The 16,637-nt window shown below is 43.4% G+C and overlaps 1 protein-coding gene across 2 annotated transcripts in view; it reads right to left on the reverse strand.

Annotated features, from left to right (window-relative positions):
• LOC145407157 (uncharacterized) overlaps window positions 1-16,637 on the reverse strand; it is a 61,373-nt gene that overhangs the window by 21,209 nt on the left and 23,527 nt on the right. The window contains exons 1-8 of one of the 2 annotated variants that reach the window (XM_080278179.1): window positions 11,090-11,243; window positions 7,860-7,927; window positions 4,884-5,083; window positions 4,072-4,245; window positions 3,392-3,800; window positions 2,133-2,353; window positions 1,103-1,258; window positions 486-755 (exon numbers count right to left, since the gene is read on the reverse strand). In XM_080278179.1, coding sequence (XP_080134305.1) covers window positions 486-755; window positions 1,103-1,258; window positions 2,133-2,353; window positions 3,392-3,800; window positions 4,072-4,245; window positions 4,884-5,083; window positions 7,860-7,927; window positions 11,090-11,133 — 1,542 coding nt within the window. In that variant the 5' untranslated portion in view covers window positions 11,134-11,243. Of the gene's footprint in view, window positions 1-485; window positions 756-1,102; window positions 1,259-2,132; window positions 2,354-3,391; window positions 3,801-4,071; window positions 4,246-4,883; window positions 5,084-7,859; window positions 7,928-11,089; window positions 11,244-16,637 lie in introns of those variants that run through there. The other variant, XM_080278181.1, reaches the window with a different exon arrangement.

The following is a 16,637-nucleotide window of genomic DNA, read 5'->3' on the forward strand; positions in this document are numbered from 1 at the left end:
GCTCTAGCTCAAGACTAACCATTTGCACATAACTGTATACTGTACCTTTTTGTATTTTTCTTTACTGATACATTTCACATACACCTACCTGATAAGTCTTTTTTTTCTCTCTCTCTCTTAATAACAGAACAGAGGAAGGAAAAACATATGATGCCGTCAACAGGGAAGGGGTGGCCACAAATAAATCACCTCCCCTGTCCCCTTCCATCAGACTGCCCTCTCTCCAACTCACACGACCCTCTCACACATTTCTCCACCCCATCTCCCCTTCAGTCTCCCTGTCCTCCTCCAGCATACACTCTCCAAGTTAGTCGTCTCTCAGTCTCCACAACTTTGCAAATAAAACTGGAAATGGTGGTGATGATGATGATGATGATGATAGTGGTGGTGATGATGACGATGACGATGATGATGATGACAGTGGTGGTGGTGGTGGTGGTGGTGGTGGTGATGATGATGATGATGATAAAATCCATCCTCCTCACCTGAATAACCTTGCATGACTTCTCCAGATCAAGGGCCAGTTTGTCCGCCCTCTCGTTGGCCTCTGTTGCCCTGGCCTCCGCTTCGGCACGTTTACTCTCTGCTTCCGCCAGTTTGGTCTCGGCATCGGCCAGCTGTTTCTGCCGTTCGTCTAGAGTGATTTGGATCTCGACCAGTATCTTGTTTTGTTGCTCTATCTGCTCTATCTTCTCCTCTATGATGCGATCTCGTTCAACTATCTCTTGTACCTTTATCTCCATCTCTGGCTGGACCTGTTAGAGAAGGAGAGGAAGCTGAATGAGTGTCTGATGGCAGCAATAATAATAATAACAATAATAATAATATTAATAATAATAATAACAACAACAACAACAATTACAACATACAACGATAGGGACGTCAGAATATAAATAAACAGATAACTGCAATATGCCAACTGACCATTGACAGGCATATCTGATAAGAGTGTGACTACATTACTAGAGTAAGAAAAGGATAGTAAAAAAGAAGGCTGTCCCCTGCCAAACAAAACCACCTGACAAAACTGGCAGGAAAATGTCAAATAAATAAATAAATAAATAAACAAATAAATAAAAAGTGTAACAAAACAGGAACACACCCTATTCAGGTGGTTATACAGTGATGAAATCTGGTCATCCTTATCCACCAGCTGGGTCTGTTGTGTCTCTAGCTCCTTCATCACCTCCTCCAACCGCTCCTCTCGCTCCGCCACCTCACCCTCCAGCTCGTTCACTCGCTCCTCCTTCTCCTCCATCTGGGTAGGTAATACAGCACATTTGTTATAGCCTATGAAGACCCCGAGGACCTAACCCCTTCCAGCTCAGGTGATGGTCAAGTGTAGTCAGGCAGGGAGATTTGACTAGTAACCAAGGGTACTTATTTCTACCTCATGACTAAGGCTCGCTGAATTTCATGCAACTACAGCTTCGTACAGTAATCAACTTGAAGGAGTGGCCTGGTTCCATAAGGTGAAAACAAAGCAACTGTAGTCAGACAGGTAGCTGAGATGTGGAACTGATGTTTACCCCATGACAGGTAACATCTACAGTACATTCATTCTCTTCAGATGATTTTATTCAGCTCAGAACAGTTCCTAGTAGTGAAGTGGTAACTGAAGGATGCCTCCGTCTCCTCCAGTTCAAGATGACTCCCCTCAGCCATGTAAAATTGTGTGAAGATGGCAAGAAGAAAAAAACTATGTTCTGGTGGTGAAGAGGTAAAAAAATAAAACAAATAAAAATAATACTACAGTAATAACGTCTACCATCATTCCCACCCTGTTTCTCTCTAATGAAAGAGTCAACTAATATTTGACTCATTCATGTACACAACTGGTCAACTCTGAAACCATCTCCCCCACCACATCCAACATCCAGCCTTTTAAGTGCAATGTATCCAGGCATCACAATAAAAGCAAATCTTGATTTGACTTCCTCTTTTGTTCAATTTATGTGGAAAAAAAAGGAGCTTTGCAGGATCTAAGTCTTGGGTTCTTTCTTTCCTGCATTAAAAAAACTAAGAGTACCATTTACAAAAATTTGTTCTACAGCACTGTATGCATTAATAACTTTTCTTGATAACGCTCTGCAATTTCAGCATTCTTTCTCTCTCTCACCTAAGCCACTCACCTCCTTCTTCAGGTTGCTCAGGTCTCCCTCCAGGGCACATTTCATCTCCTCCTTCTCTGCCAGTTGCCCTTCCAGCTCCTCCACCCTCACCTCCAACTCCCTCACCCTCTCCCTCAGCCTCCCCACCACCTCCCCCTCCTGTAGCTCCAAGGGGGGACCACTGTTGGATGGGGTTTTGTTGGCCATTGTTTCATTGACTGGTTCCTGGAGGCTAAACAATCCTGAAATGACAAAGAAATAACAAATAAGAAACAAGCAAGTAAATAAATAAATAGCTAAAAAAAAAGTACAGGTCACTCTTCTTTTACAATCAACCATCATGCAATCATTCACTTATATGATCTTAACATTAAAGAACCACTTTTGCTTATACGATCACTGTGATGCCTCCATTCGATATGCGACCAACTGTTATCCAGCTGGTTTTCCGTGAACATAACCCAATTATACAGCGAGGGTTGGCTGTAAATAAACAAGTGAATAATTACTTGAGTGGACAAATTTGTTTCCTCCTGAATACAATACCAGGGACCTGGATGTAACATGAACTACTGCACATCATATTCTAGAGAACATTGGAACTTAATAAAAACTGACTCTCTGCCTTATGACCCTAATGCAATTGACAGGCATTAATCATATGCCTTATCTTTCTCCCCTGAGCAATAGTTTAGTTTGAGACTGGGAAAGAATATGGGAAGAATTGCTGTTGCTGATTTTACCATGCTCCCTTGGTTATCTGGACACAAAGTCAATGGACTACTGAAATTGAAATATTTCAGGCACTTCCAGAAATCATTAATCACTGTTATATCAAAATACTGTCTGTTGTAGCTGTGAGATGCACGGGGGAAGTGTATGTGTGAAATGAGGGGGCAACATTAGAGTGGGGGTGAGCTGACTATGAGTTAGATTCCATATGTCTAATGGAAGAAGAGAAGGGTGATGGCCATAATGTTGTCTGGCAAAACAAACTTGTGCCTCTGGGGAGGGCAGTTACTGTGGGATGAACATATGGGAAGATGATACTGTTTGGCCAAAAATTGTGGATGGTGTGGTAGCCATACATTTGTGTAGCATAGTGCTACATGGTGGTAGATGGACGTTTATGCAGTGTAGTGCTGGGTGGTGGTGGTGGTGAATTGGTGATGGTAGTGGCACTTTCATGGCATTCCTAAATAGTGTAGGAAAAAAAAAATCATTATCCTGACAATTGTACCCACTGAGATATGGTTTAATATTTTGAGCATGCTTCTCACCTTGTAAATGTGAGGGGGAGGTCAAACCACCACCATATATGGAGAGGGATGGGTCAGCAGCAGGGGAGGGGAGCAGGGATGGGGTATGGCACGGGTGAGGGGTGGCAGGGTCAGGGGCTCTCATTACGTCGTCACCCCATGTCACACCTCCCTTCCCTACGGAGGCCTTCTCACCCCAGCTACCTGCTGCCCCATCGTTTTCCCCATCCATGTCAAATCTACCAGCATTATTTTCATTCTTTTCTACTTCTGTCTGCTTTCCTCCCCATATCCCTGTTCCCTGTTCTTCTGGGAACTCCTGGCTTAATTCCTCGGTAGGGAATGCCAGGCCACACAGCTGGGTCAGTTCCCCTAGCTGGTTCCCGTCACTCTCACCCTGCCGTGCCCTCTCTGCATACTCATCCACCTCCTGTGTTGGGGAGTAAGAAAGGAGGGTAACTGATGGGGAAAAATATATATATGAAAATATAATAATAATTACTGTTCATCATCCTGACCTCTTTGCCCCACTTATAGTTGGGGATGAGGTTGGATCCTGAAAACAAGGAAAGAGAAAGCATGAAAGCAAATGAATTATCAACAGTGTCCAGTGACATTGCTAACACTATCATGGATCACTGTTTTCCAAAATGTACAGTATCAACAGTATGTACAAATGTCTGTAGGGCTCAATAACTTACCTTTTGGAGCCTGGCAATGGTGTCATGGAGGTTCTGAGTCTCCTGGTGGTGGGAGTTTGCGGCGGCCTCCAGCTGGTTTTGATACTGTTGTTCCAGAGCCGCCAGGGCCGCTGAGGCCTCTCGTACCAGCTCCTGTTTGTCGTACACCTCCTGCTTCAACGCCTCCGTCTCTACCTGTACACAAATACCATGTACTTAGGTGGAGGTACAGTATAAAACTGGCCTTCTCAGTAACACCATTTTTATCATCATCATCATCATCATCATCATCATCACTGTGTTCATCCTCAACATCATTCTCATTATTTTTATCCTATCATCATCCTCAACATTTATATCCAACTTCCCACTACTGATTTTCAGTAGGGAAACTTAAGTCTACAATTAGGCAAAACAAAATACAAAAGTATGCTATAAACAGTGTGGTCAGTGAAATGGACCATACATCCATTCATATATCATTCCCCATGAAAGGTTACCATTATCATCTTGACGTACTACCATTCAAGTGATGTGGAGCGAAAAGACCACTAGCTGGCTTTGCACAACACGCCAAGGTGGAAAGCTCAAGTTCATTTATATAATCAAAGTCCAGACTTGGGACTACTACACATGCATAACCTCAGTCTCTTCCCTGGGTAGAGATGTCAACAGTTTGGGCAGTCGACTATTATCTTTTCCAAGCTACTCATTACTGACACACTCAATGGTGCTGGAACTACATGGCACCCCTAGTTAACTGCCATCAACATGTGAAAAGGCTTACATATGTATCCACAACCAAGACCTTCAAAACAAAAGTAAAACTGTACCTTCAGCTCTATATTAGTGCGATAAAGCTGCTCCTTATCTTCCTTCTCTCCCTTCTGCCCGACACGTTCCTCCAGAAAGTAAATGCGGAGTTTCAGGGCAAAGTTCTCCTTCCTAAGGGCTGCCAATTGCTCCTCATACTCCTTCATGGTGCGACCACGCAGGGGTGACACCTTCCCTGGTGACCGCACCCCCCATGAAACTGTCAATGAAACAAATACAAAGTAAGAGTAAGGTATAATGATCAGGTGTGTATGTATTTTGTGTGTACACTGACAGGGTTTTACATACACACATACATACAGTATTGTGGTGATGACCTTCCTACCCCACTATTAGAATGGGTCTAACACAAGTTGTTGTTGTTGTTGATCAACCCCAGTCCATTTGGCTGAGCAGACCCATCAACCACAGGCAAGCAACTGCCCTGCAAGGCCATCTTGTGCAGTGAATCAATGTACCCTTGTGGGAGGCAATAGTGTGGAGGTTGGTACCTGAATGGGCACTGCATCTGTGTCTCACCACCCAGTTAACAAGAGTACCACACTAGACTCCACTTCACCCCATAATTTGGTTATAATTATGCTTATCACTGCACTGAAAATGGTTTTCTGGGTTACAGAAAACCATTATTGTGTTGGTACAGTAATTTGGAACAACACTTACATGCAAGAGAGGGAGAAAAAGGGAGAGAGGTGAGGAGTGAGAGAGGGTGTAAGGTGACGAAGGGAAAGGAGAGAGAATGAGAGGTGGGGAGAGGTTAAGGGAGAGAGGGTGATGGGTGGGGAGGGGAAGGGAGAGAGGGAGAGAGAGGGTGAGGGGATGGGGAGGGAAACGGAGAGAGGGTGACAGATAGAGAGGGAGAGACAGGGTGAGGGGTTGGGGAGGGAAAGGGAGAGAGGGTGAGGGATTGGGGAGGGAAAGGGAAGAGAGTGAGGGTTGGAGAGGGAACTGGAAAGACAGTGAGAGGTGGGGTGATAAATGGAGAGAAACTAAAGGGTGGGGAGGAAATGTAAAGGGACTTGAGGGGCAGAGACTAGAGGCAGTGATGAGTGGAGGTGGTGAAGGGAGGCGTTTTGCCATGACCATCCTTTTACGTGGTTTAAGGTCCAAGGTGTTGAAGAGTATCATAAATATATAGAATCTGAGTGCTGAAGTTTAGGTTAGGTTCGATACAGTCAGATACCACAGTCCCTTTACAAAATTTTAAAGGGAAAGGTGCCAAAGGGAGCCAACCAGTGTGAAGTAAAAAAAAGGCATATGAGATACTGATTAAGATTACACTAAGGGCCATTATTATTACTATTATTATTATTATTATTATTATTATTATTATTACTATCATTATTATACTCAGGATGTGGGTGCCGGTACAAAAGGCTGGTACAGTATTTAGATATCACGGTGCGTTCATATAACTTTACGAGGATGTCCGCCAGAGGGAAAAGCAGGAAGAAATATGTCAGGGCAATTATTGCGTTGCCCCTCATAATCACACTGGGTAATTAGGGTCAACGTACTGGCATTTAAAGTAAGGTTATCTTAGGTCAGGTCGGATACAGTTAAAATTCAGTTCCATAATATAACCTTGATCTTATTTTATTTCAAAGCAGCCTGAAGGAAGAAAGGTCTATATGATTTTTTTTGGATACATGATTTTCAATTTCTTTTCTTTTTCTTTTATTTTTTTTTGGGGGGGTAACCTTATTACATTTATGTAGTATTCTGGTGTTCAAGGTTAGCTCTGATACAGCTAAGGGTTTAAATCCCTTTATATAACCACAAGGAACGGTGCCAAGGAAGGTACGAGACGGGAGGCTGAAGGAAGAAAGGTGGGGATGATGATGATGATGATGATGATGATGATGATGATGATGACAACAATGATGACTGTGGTGATGATGATGACGATAACAATGATGATTGTGGTGATGATGATGATAAGTGAAGTCATCATATGTAGGGTCTAGAGGCAGGTAATGAAGGTTAAGTTAGGTAATATGCCACGACCCTCGCATAATTTCCACAGGATGGGTACCAAAGAAGCCAGAAGGGATAAATGTGTCAAAGATGATAATTATTTTTGAGGACATTAACTATCATACAATACCCAGTCTGTTTTCATCTGATGGAACTGGACCAATCACAACTTCATGAATGGTGACTGCATGAACCCCTTTATGCCTGAGTTACGAGGTAAAAATGAGTCTCCTTGGTTACTAGGCATACTGGTTCTCCATTCTAGCTAACCCTGGCCACCAACTGGGCTGAGAGAGGTTAGTGGGGATCTCTGTCAGGTTAGAACAAACGGACTATAGATATTTCAGGCTTTAGTGTTGGTAGTTAAAGGGTGTGAGCTGGGAGTGGGGCAGTGAAATGGCAGGGGACAGGGCGACATGGAGGAGATTTGTTTGTGGCCACCCTTACAGGATTAAGGCGTCTCGCAATAGATGGATAGATAGTTAAGGAAAATTTAGGTTATAGGGAGCAATGTTGTCCTGCAGTTCCTTTATAAAACTGTACAAGGAAGGTGCTCATGTCGTGTGGGGGGGAAGCAAAATGTCACAAATGATGATGTATATTATCCTTATTAATGTGTTTACTGCCAGGAGCGTATGTGAGTGACGTGGAGGGGGAGACCGGGGATGAGAGGGAGGGATGAGGCGGAGGTGTATGAATAAGGGAGGGTGTGAGTTGGAAGGAAGGCAGCTTGATAGTGGAATGAGTGGCATGGGGGTGATTTGTCTGTGGCCACCCCTTCAGGGATTGACAGACAGAAAGGTACATACATACATACATGAACAAACAATTAAACAGACAGACAAAAAGATATAGATAAACTGAGACAAAATGATAGATATATGGTATATAAACAGATTTACAAATATAAAAAAAAAGATAAACAGATACACAGACAGACAGACAGATAGATAGATAGACTGATACTACCATCTTGCTGTCAGGTGTATAGTACTCACATGGGATGGAGCCGCTGCCGGAGGAGTCCAGGCTGCCGGCATCTTGAGGCACCGCGCCGGGGCTGCCGCTGGGGAGGAAAAAGACGAGTTTACCAGCATGGACAACAACCAACATGACAAAGACAACAAAACAACAATAATAACAATACTAAAAAACAACAATAATAATAAAACAACAACAACAACAACAACAATAATAATAATAATAATAAATAATAATGACACCATCCATTACCCAATCCTCCTCTACCCCCTCAGGAACATAAGAGCTTGGGGTGAGGCTATCCAGTCCTGGCATTTAAGGCAAAGGTGACCAGCCTCACTGCCCCCCCTAGCGGCATTAGGGTACACAAGCAATAACCCCAACCACTCCTCGGACATTAACCCTGGTGGGCCTCATCCAGCTGGAGCACCTTAACCCACTAAACCACCAGGCGTCGAATGATAAAATAGGTACACCCAGGGTAGTGAATGGTTTCCTGGGTTACACTAAAACACCTTAATCTGTCAGTCAGTGTGGAGTCACCTGAACTAAGCATTACATTGAGTGAGTGGATGACGGATACCCGAATTTAACATATGAAGACAATAGCATCACCAAGAATTACAACAACAACATCAATGACTGAAAGCAAAATAAAACTGCAGCACTGACAATTCTGATAATGGCAAAAAAAAAAAATAAAAAAATAAAAAAAATAAAAAAAATTAAAAATCGCAATAACAAGTAGGCTATCAACACCAATGACAGCAATAACAAAAATAACAACAGGCCTTAACAAGAATAATATCAACACCAACGACAATAACAGCAATGACAACACAAAGGCAATAACAACACCCATAACAAGGACTATAAAAGGATAACACCAACGACAGCAACAACAACACCGTGACACAAATAACGATGCCACTGTGTAGCTTTGATCTAAAATTATATTCGTATACCCAACTCTGTCAACCTGCCAAACCAACACTGCATAACAACCACACACACATACGTCCCCACACCACCACCACTACCATCATCATCATCATCACCACCACCACCACCACCACCATTGCCATCATCCTCATCATCACCACCACCATCATCATCTTGACCCTTTTTAACACGAAAGCGGTGAAATAATCCAGAAAGCAAGGAAAAAGGAGAGGATGTGTGATAGTGCTGGAAGATCTGCCATTTATAACCTGTTTTTTACGAAATTCACAGCCTGACACTGTTCCCTGCCCTAACCTTGGATCGATCTCCCGTCCTTTTGGTCAGCACTCAACCACTCTTACCACTAGATTCCCTTCCCCTTCCCCCTGTATAAGCCTACAATTTATCATAAAACATACAAAAACCATTTCACAGCCACATCAACCTACAGAAAAAATCTAAACAGGAAATAAGTTTCTTTAAAATTTCTTTTCAATAATTAATGCATATACATTTTACAGGAAACATAACATATATTTTGGCCTTAACCTTGCTATAGTTTATTCACTCTAACTTGGCCAATATTTTCGTCCTTTAGGTGTTTATTTCATGAAAGGCAGTGGCTGAAAAAGACAATATTATGACTGTACATCCTTTCCACAGCACTTCTTCGTGACTAGCACCATTAATCTTGTATTTATTTATTGTTAGGACTCGGCATTCTAAGTGGAGAGATGGCAATTTTAGGCCAAGTTAAAGTGAACAGGGAACTATACGTTTTTCCATACCATAAAACTTTCCATAATCTATACAGCCGTGTTCTAGCTGGCTTTGGATATCTTCGTATCACCTCCTCCTCTGCGATTTATTCTGTCCATTACAACTGAATATGCTCTTGTAAATAATCGATACAAACTGTCGACGATGAATTTACAAATGACATGCAGGTGAATATGAACGTATTTATATATATACTGTATATATAAACACACACACACACACACACACACACAAAACTGCCAATGTAAATAGTGTGTACGTAGAGGGTGTGTGTATGTTAATGTATGTGTGTAGAGGGGCCCAGAGGCAGTAAATGACGCTGTTGGCAGGACAAGTGGGTGCATCTGTGGTGTTTGTGCCAACCCCCTGACTTGTGACGTGGGGTGACGCAAACACACATACATACACACGGAAGAAGAAGATGGGAAAGGGGAAGGAGGGATGGGAGACGAAAAGGAAAGGAAGGAGAAACAGGAAGAGAAAAAAATAAGAAGGGAGGAGACACAGACAGAGACAGTATGGAATAAGTAAATAAATAGAGAGAGAGAGAGAGAGAGAGAGAGAGAGAGTTAAAATATTCAAAACTACAATATCTGCTCCATAAATAACTAAGATCTATTGATTAACACACAACCCTCCCAAATCCATCTACCCATCCATCCACCTTATAACCAAACCATCCACTCATCCATCCTTCCTTCCCATCCATCCAGTTAACATTCAATCATCCATCAGTCCCTCTGCACATCCATCTCATACATCCACTTATTCTTACATCTATCCATTCATCCAAACATCCACATACCTATCCACCTGACTAACCAATCCATCCAAGCAGTCACCTATTCCCCATCCATCCATCTATCCACCCATTAATTCATCTATCCAACTAGCCATCTATTCATCCATCCAATTGCGCATTCATCCAATCACCTATTTATTCATCCATCCATTCACCTATCCACTTACTCACCCGTCCTTGTTCAACCCTCCACCCTACCAACCATCCATCCATCCAACCACCTACCCGTCCTTAACTTCCTTCCACCCTTCAATCGGCCAACTGATCTATCCATCCATCCGCCCATCCATCCTTCATCCAACCAACATGCTAACCAACTGCCCACCCACTCAATCATCAATCCTTTCCTTCCTTCCTTCCTTCCCTTCCATCCATCTATCCAAATGAATTAAGTAACCATCCATCCACTCAGTTATCAACTCTTTACTTCCATTCATCCTTCCCTCCGTCCCTCCCTCCAAATGAATCAATTAACCATCCATCCACTCAATCATCAACTCTTTACCTCCCTTCTTTCAACCCTCCCTCCCTCCATCCACCCATTCATCCCTCCATCCATCCATCCATCCAACCATCCCTCCCTTCCTCCATCCACCCACCTATCCATTCATCCATCCCCCCGTCGCTCCCTCCCTCCATCCATTCATCCATCCATCCACCCACCCATCCATCCCTCCCTGCTTCCCTCCCTCCCTCCATCCATCCATCCATCCATCCACTTACTCCTGGATGAGGGAATTGTGTCTTCTTCCACACGTTCGGCACATGTTTGAGACGGAAGAGTGAAAGATGCAGCAGTTGTGGTCTAGAGGAGGTGGTAGTTGTGGTAGTACAGAGAGATGTTGGTAGTTGTGGTAGACGGAGGCGGAGCTGGAGGTGTAGATGCTGGTAGTTGTGGTGGTAGTCGTTGTGGTAGCTTCGTCAGTGAGCCCTCCACACTAATCTACCCTTCCTATATACTTGACTTCCCCCTCCCACCCACCACCCCTCTCTTCTGTCATTTACCCTACCCTTCCCCCCACACCCCCAATCTCCCTGTTTGTCCCTCCTACTCTCCTCTCCATATCTCCCTCTCTGTCAAATCGCCCCCTCTTTCCTCCCTCTGTCCCTTCCCCACCTCCTCTCCCTTTTTATCCAGCCTCTTTTCGTTCCTTCTCCCTCTTCATTCCTTCTTTATCTTCCTCCTTCCCTTTCCTCAACTCCCTCTCTGCTTCTCCCTTCCAGTTCCTTGTATTTCTCCCTGACATCTTCCTTACTTCCCGTTCCTCTCTCTCTCTCTCTCGCCGTCACGTGCCGATCACTTGACGTTCAGTATTTTTAAAGGGACAATATTACCCAGTCACGGGAGGTAGGGGAGGGGAGGGAGGAAGAAGGTCTATAATCTGTACCTATCAACTACACGAGAGCCGTAAGCCACACAATCAATAACGACCATAATATTTCACCACTCCTTCACACTATCGCACACATCTAACGCTTCCTAACACAATTTTCACACTTCCTAACATCACACACCACAACGCTAACACATCACAGTCACCACAACCCACACCATAACAGCCTCAACACCACAACACCCCCTGCAACACAATACCAAGTAGTGGTGTTAATGAAGGCACCGCAACTATCCCCACCACCACACACCACAATCCATACCTAACACCACAATAACATTCCTTAACACCACCACAAACCATAATCCATACCTAACACCACCACACCACTCCGTAACACCACCACCACACACCACAATTCATACCTAACACCGCCACACCACTCCCTAACACCACCAGCACACACCAGAACACTTTTAACACCACCACACCACTCCCTAACACCACCAGCACACACCAGAACACTTTTAACACCACCACACCACTCCCTAACACCACCAGCACACACCAGAACACTTTTAACACCACCACACCACTCCCTAACACCACCAGCACACACCAGAACACTTTTAACACCACCACACCACTCCCTAACACCACCAGCACACACCAGAACACTTTTAACACAATACCACCCCTTAGAGCGCCAGACCTGAGGCATTGGTGCTATTATAAGTGGTGACAACACAGCACAACGCCACACAACAGCACAGCACAACACCACACAACACAGGAACAAACCACAGAACACAGCACCACACCACAGAACACCACAACACCACACTACACAGCACACTTCACTCCATTACCCAAGTACCTAAATTTACCCACACGCCACCAAATAAGATGAATAACTCTCACCTCATAATCACATCATTATGGCAGTTTTACTTACCTTAACAACAACCCCCTACGATTAACCAGAGTCTCAAAACAAATTACAGTGTTGGGGGTAAATACACGAGGATTTTAGGGACGACAGGAAAATAATCAGAATAATACGGAGTCAAAAATAAGGACTCACAAAAATTCGGAGAGAAAAATACGGGAAGAAAAAAAACAGAAAAAGAAGAATATGGAAAGTATAAAATAGGAAAAGAGAGAAAATACGGAAAGACAAAATAGGGGGAAAAATACGGAGGGGAAACTACGGAGACAAGAATTGACAAAATATACGAAAATACAGAAAAATACGGAAAGACAAAAATTCATCTCCCCAAAACACATTAATATGGTTGATATGGTGAATACATATATTTTTACGTACTGGAGTCTTTACACACACACACACACACACACACACACACACACACACACACACACACACACACACACACACAAAGTTCCTAAAGCGAATTAACCTGAAATACACATAAGAAAAGCGTCTTAGAACACATGACTGCAAATAATAATAATAATAATAATAAATAATAATAATAATAATAATAATAATAGATAATAATAGTAGTAGTAGTAGTTGATATTTGTTGTTGTTGTTGTTGTTGTTATAATAATAATAATAAAGAGGAAAATGGTGGGTCCAGAGACGAATACCGGTATATGTGAAATAATCGAAGTTTCTAAAAAAAAATAAATACAAGAAATGAGGTTGCTAAGAACACTCCACGTAAACTGTACGAACGAAGACGTATTCTATAAAACACGAAGGTTACCCAGCTGAACACGTAAGAATTAAACGAAAGGAGGAAGGGGCTCAGTGAACACATATGGGTTATCATGGTGGGTACACAATAATTAGGCTATTCATTTTAAAACGTACAAACAAAAATAAATAAGAGAAAAGAAACCAAATCACACACTCCTGGGGTAGGGTGGATGTGGAAATGAACGAGCTCAGCAGGACGCACACGGATCTGTTAACCCAGTGCCTTAAAACACACACACACACACACACACACACACACACACACACACACACACACACACACACACAATCCCTTCACCACACAATACATACGATTAATAAGAACACACAAACAGCAGAAACTACTTTTTATCAGCGAAATTATTTACACAGAGAGATACAACTAATTCCACTGAACTCAAGCGTGTGTGAAAAAGATAAAAGAGGCTGGTTCTCTCCCTAAGCTTAATATAATTGTCTAGTGGGTGAAAGACTACACAGACGTCCTTGGAGTGAAGTGGTTAATGGATACTCTTTAACCCCTTCAGTACGACGGACCTCCTTTGAGCTGGAAGTGAAATACTGCTTACCTATATTTGGTCAAAGGAAAAAATCTACGGACGACACACTCCATGTTTTATCACCAACTTTGTAGCACACGTATACAAATAATAATAATAATTAATAATAATAATAATAATAATAATAATCCGTTTTCCCAATACACCCTTAGAGATGAGTGGGGTGGAGGAGGGAAGGATAAGGGAGAACGTGGAAGGGAGGGAGAGGGCGAGAAGGGGGAGAATGAAGGAACGAGGAATGAGAGGGGTGGGGTGGGGTGGGGTGCGGTGGGTTAGAGGAGGAAAAGAGGGCTACGGATATGAGAAGTGAAGAGGAGAGAGGAAAGAAAAGACGAGGGAAAGGAGGCGAGGGGCAGGAAGAGAAGAGAGATGGGTATGAAAAAGAACATGGGAGCTGGAGACACTGGTTTAGGTATAACTGCATCAAATTACCGGTTCTGGGGCGGGGGGAAAATTGCATACGTGTAATGGATAAATACGCAAAGAAAAGAGAAAATAATAAATATAACACTACTAAAAATTGTAAAGATTATTCCATACACTTCTCACCAACAACTGAAAGTAAATAAAGTCAATTCCTAACCAATACCGTACCCAAAATGACCACACACTATAGCAACTCCAATATTACATTACTGTTTCCTACACACCTCCAAAAAGCAGGAGAAATATATAAACCTTCTGTCCTGATTTATGAAAGAGCACACAAGCGAGGACATGTAAGTTAAAGGTTAAAAGCAAGTACATACGCGCACACACAAACAAGTAAGTAGTATTTATGTAATATCATATATACAGTACACACACACACACTAGAGAAAGAGAGAGAGATAGAGATAGATAGATAGATAGAGAGAGAGGGGGGGGGAAGGCAGACAAGCAGGCACAGGGAGACAGTCAGGAGCCAAGAAGAGATGGAGGGAGGGAGGGAGGGAGGGGGGAGAGGAGAGGGTAGAAAAAATAGAAAGGGATGGGAGGGGAGGGGAGGCAAAGGGAAGCCAGGGAGGGGAGACAAAGAAAACGGAAGGGGAGGATGAGAGGGTGGGAGAAGAAAGGAAAAGGATAGGAGAGGAGTGGAGCAGCGCGAAAGAAGAATGGATGAGGTGAGAAGAGAAGACAAAACACAATAGAAGAGAAGGGAAGAGAGGAGAGAAGATGAAAAGTGAATGAGATTAGCGTAGAGGAAGAGAGACGGGGAAGAGAGAAGAAACAGCCAATGAATGAGAATGAGGGGGTAGATAAGAGGAAGAGAGAAATGGAAAAGAGGAGGTAAGGAGGCTGAAGAGACGAGAGCAGAGGTGGAGAGAACGAGAAGAGGAGGAGGGGGGGGAAAGAATGAGGAAACAAGAGGAACAAAGAGAAGTGAAGAGAGGAGAAATAAGAGGAGTGGACTGGGGTGAGGGCAGTAGGAGGGGGAAGGCAGGGGAAGTGGATGGGGAGATGGAAGGTGTGGAGGGGAGGGTATGCGTGGGATGGGGGTGGGGTGGGGTTGGGGGGAAGGGAAGAGTGTATTCTTAGCTAACCTGGCAGCTGGCACGGTACAGAGGTCACCATCACACCACCACCACCAACACCACCACCACACCACTATCGCCACCACCACCGCCACACCACACCTGCCAACACACCACTACAATAACCACTGCCACCACCACTCCCGTTTCACCACTATATGAGGGAAGGTCTAGATTGAGTTAGGCAGAATGAGTTCACCACAATCACCACCACAATAGTCAGCCACACCACACCACCGTCTCCACCTCTTACTATCATTTTAACACCTATCATGACCACAATTTTCTCTCTCTCTCTCTCTCTCTCTCACACACACACACACACAATGCAGGTCATGACAACGAGCCAAGAGAAGAATAAGAATGAAATAAAGCAAAATGATAAAAAAAAAACTATATAAGTGTTTGAGATGCCTAGTGCAGCAACGGCCTTTCTCCTCGTAGGAACAGTAGTAAACAGAATGAACCCAACCCCATGCTGGTGAAGTACGACCCATGAAAGCGTGTAGAGTAAAAGCAGTGCATGTCCAAGCTACATATAGATAAGAAGGTAGGTCGAGAGAGAGAGAGAGAGTTACATAGATACACAGACCACACAGACCTTACGGTCCCTACGAGGTGGTCCGGCCTTAATCCTAATATAGTGCATAGGAGCAGGAGAAAAGGATAGCACAGCAGAAGAGAGAGAGAGAGAGGGAGAGAGAGAATGTAAGGTGGTTTTGTGCAGTGTGTGTGTGTGTGTGTGTGTGTGTGTGTGTGTGTGTGTGTGTGTGTGTGTGTGCCACGTACCTCACACACAACCACACAATGCCCCCATAGTAAACATATTCTGATGCCAATATATTCTTCAGAACATTATAAACCCAATTACTAATATTATCCATGGTGTGAGAATAAGATTAAATACATAGCTACATCCATCTATCAGTTTGTCTATCTATCTACTGCTTGACACTACATCCTACATAACCTTGAAAAAAGTATGGTAAGCCGTTTCCGTTCCCACTAAGCAACGATTCACCCCAAAACACACCATCCACCCATACACACTCCAGTACAGTACCTCTTCACCTCATACACAATACTTCCACTTCTGTATTTTTCATTCCCTCCCAAAAAGACAAACATCATTCCTCC

The sequence above is a fragment of the Coenobita brevimanus genome, chromosome 72, assembly GCF_032717465.1.
Source record: "Coenobita brevimanus isolate Jiangsu-jjx chromosome 72, ASM3271746v2, whole genome shotgun sequence".
NCBI lineage: Eukaryota > Metazoa > Arthropoda > Malacostraca > Decapoda > Coenobitidae > Coenobita > Coenobita brevimanus.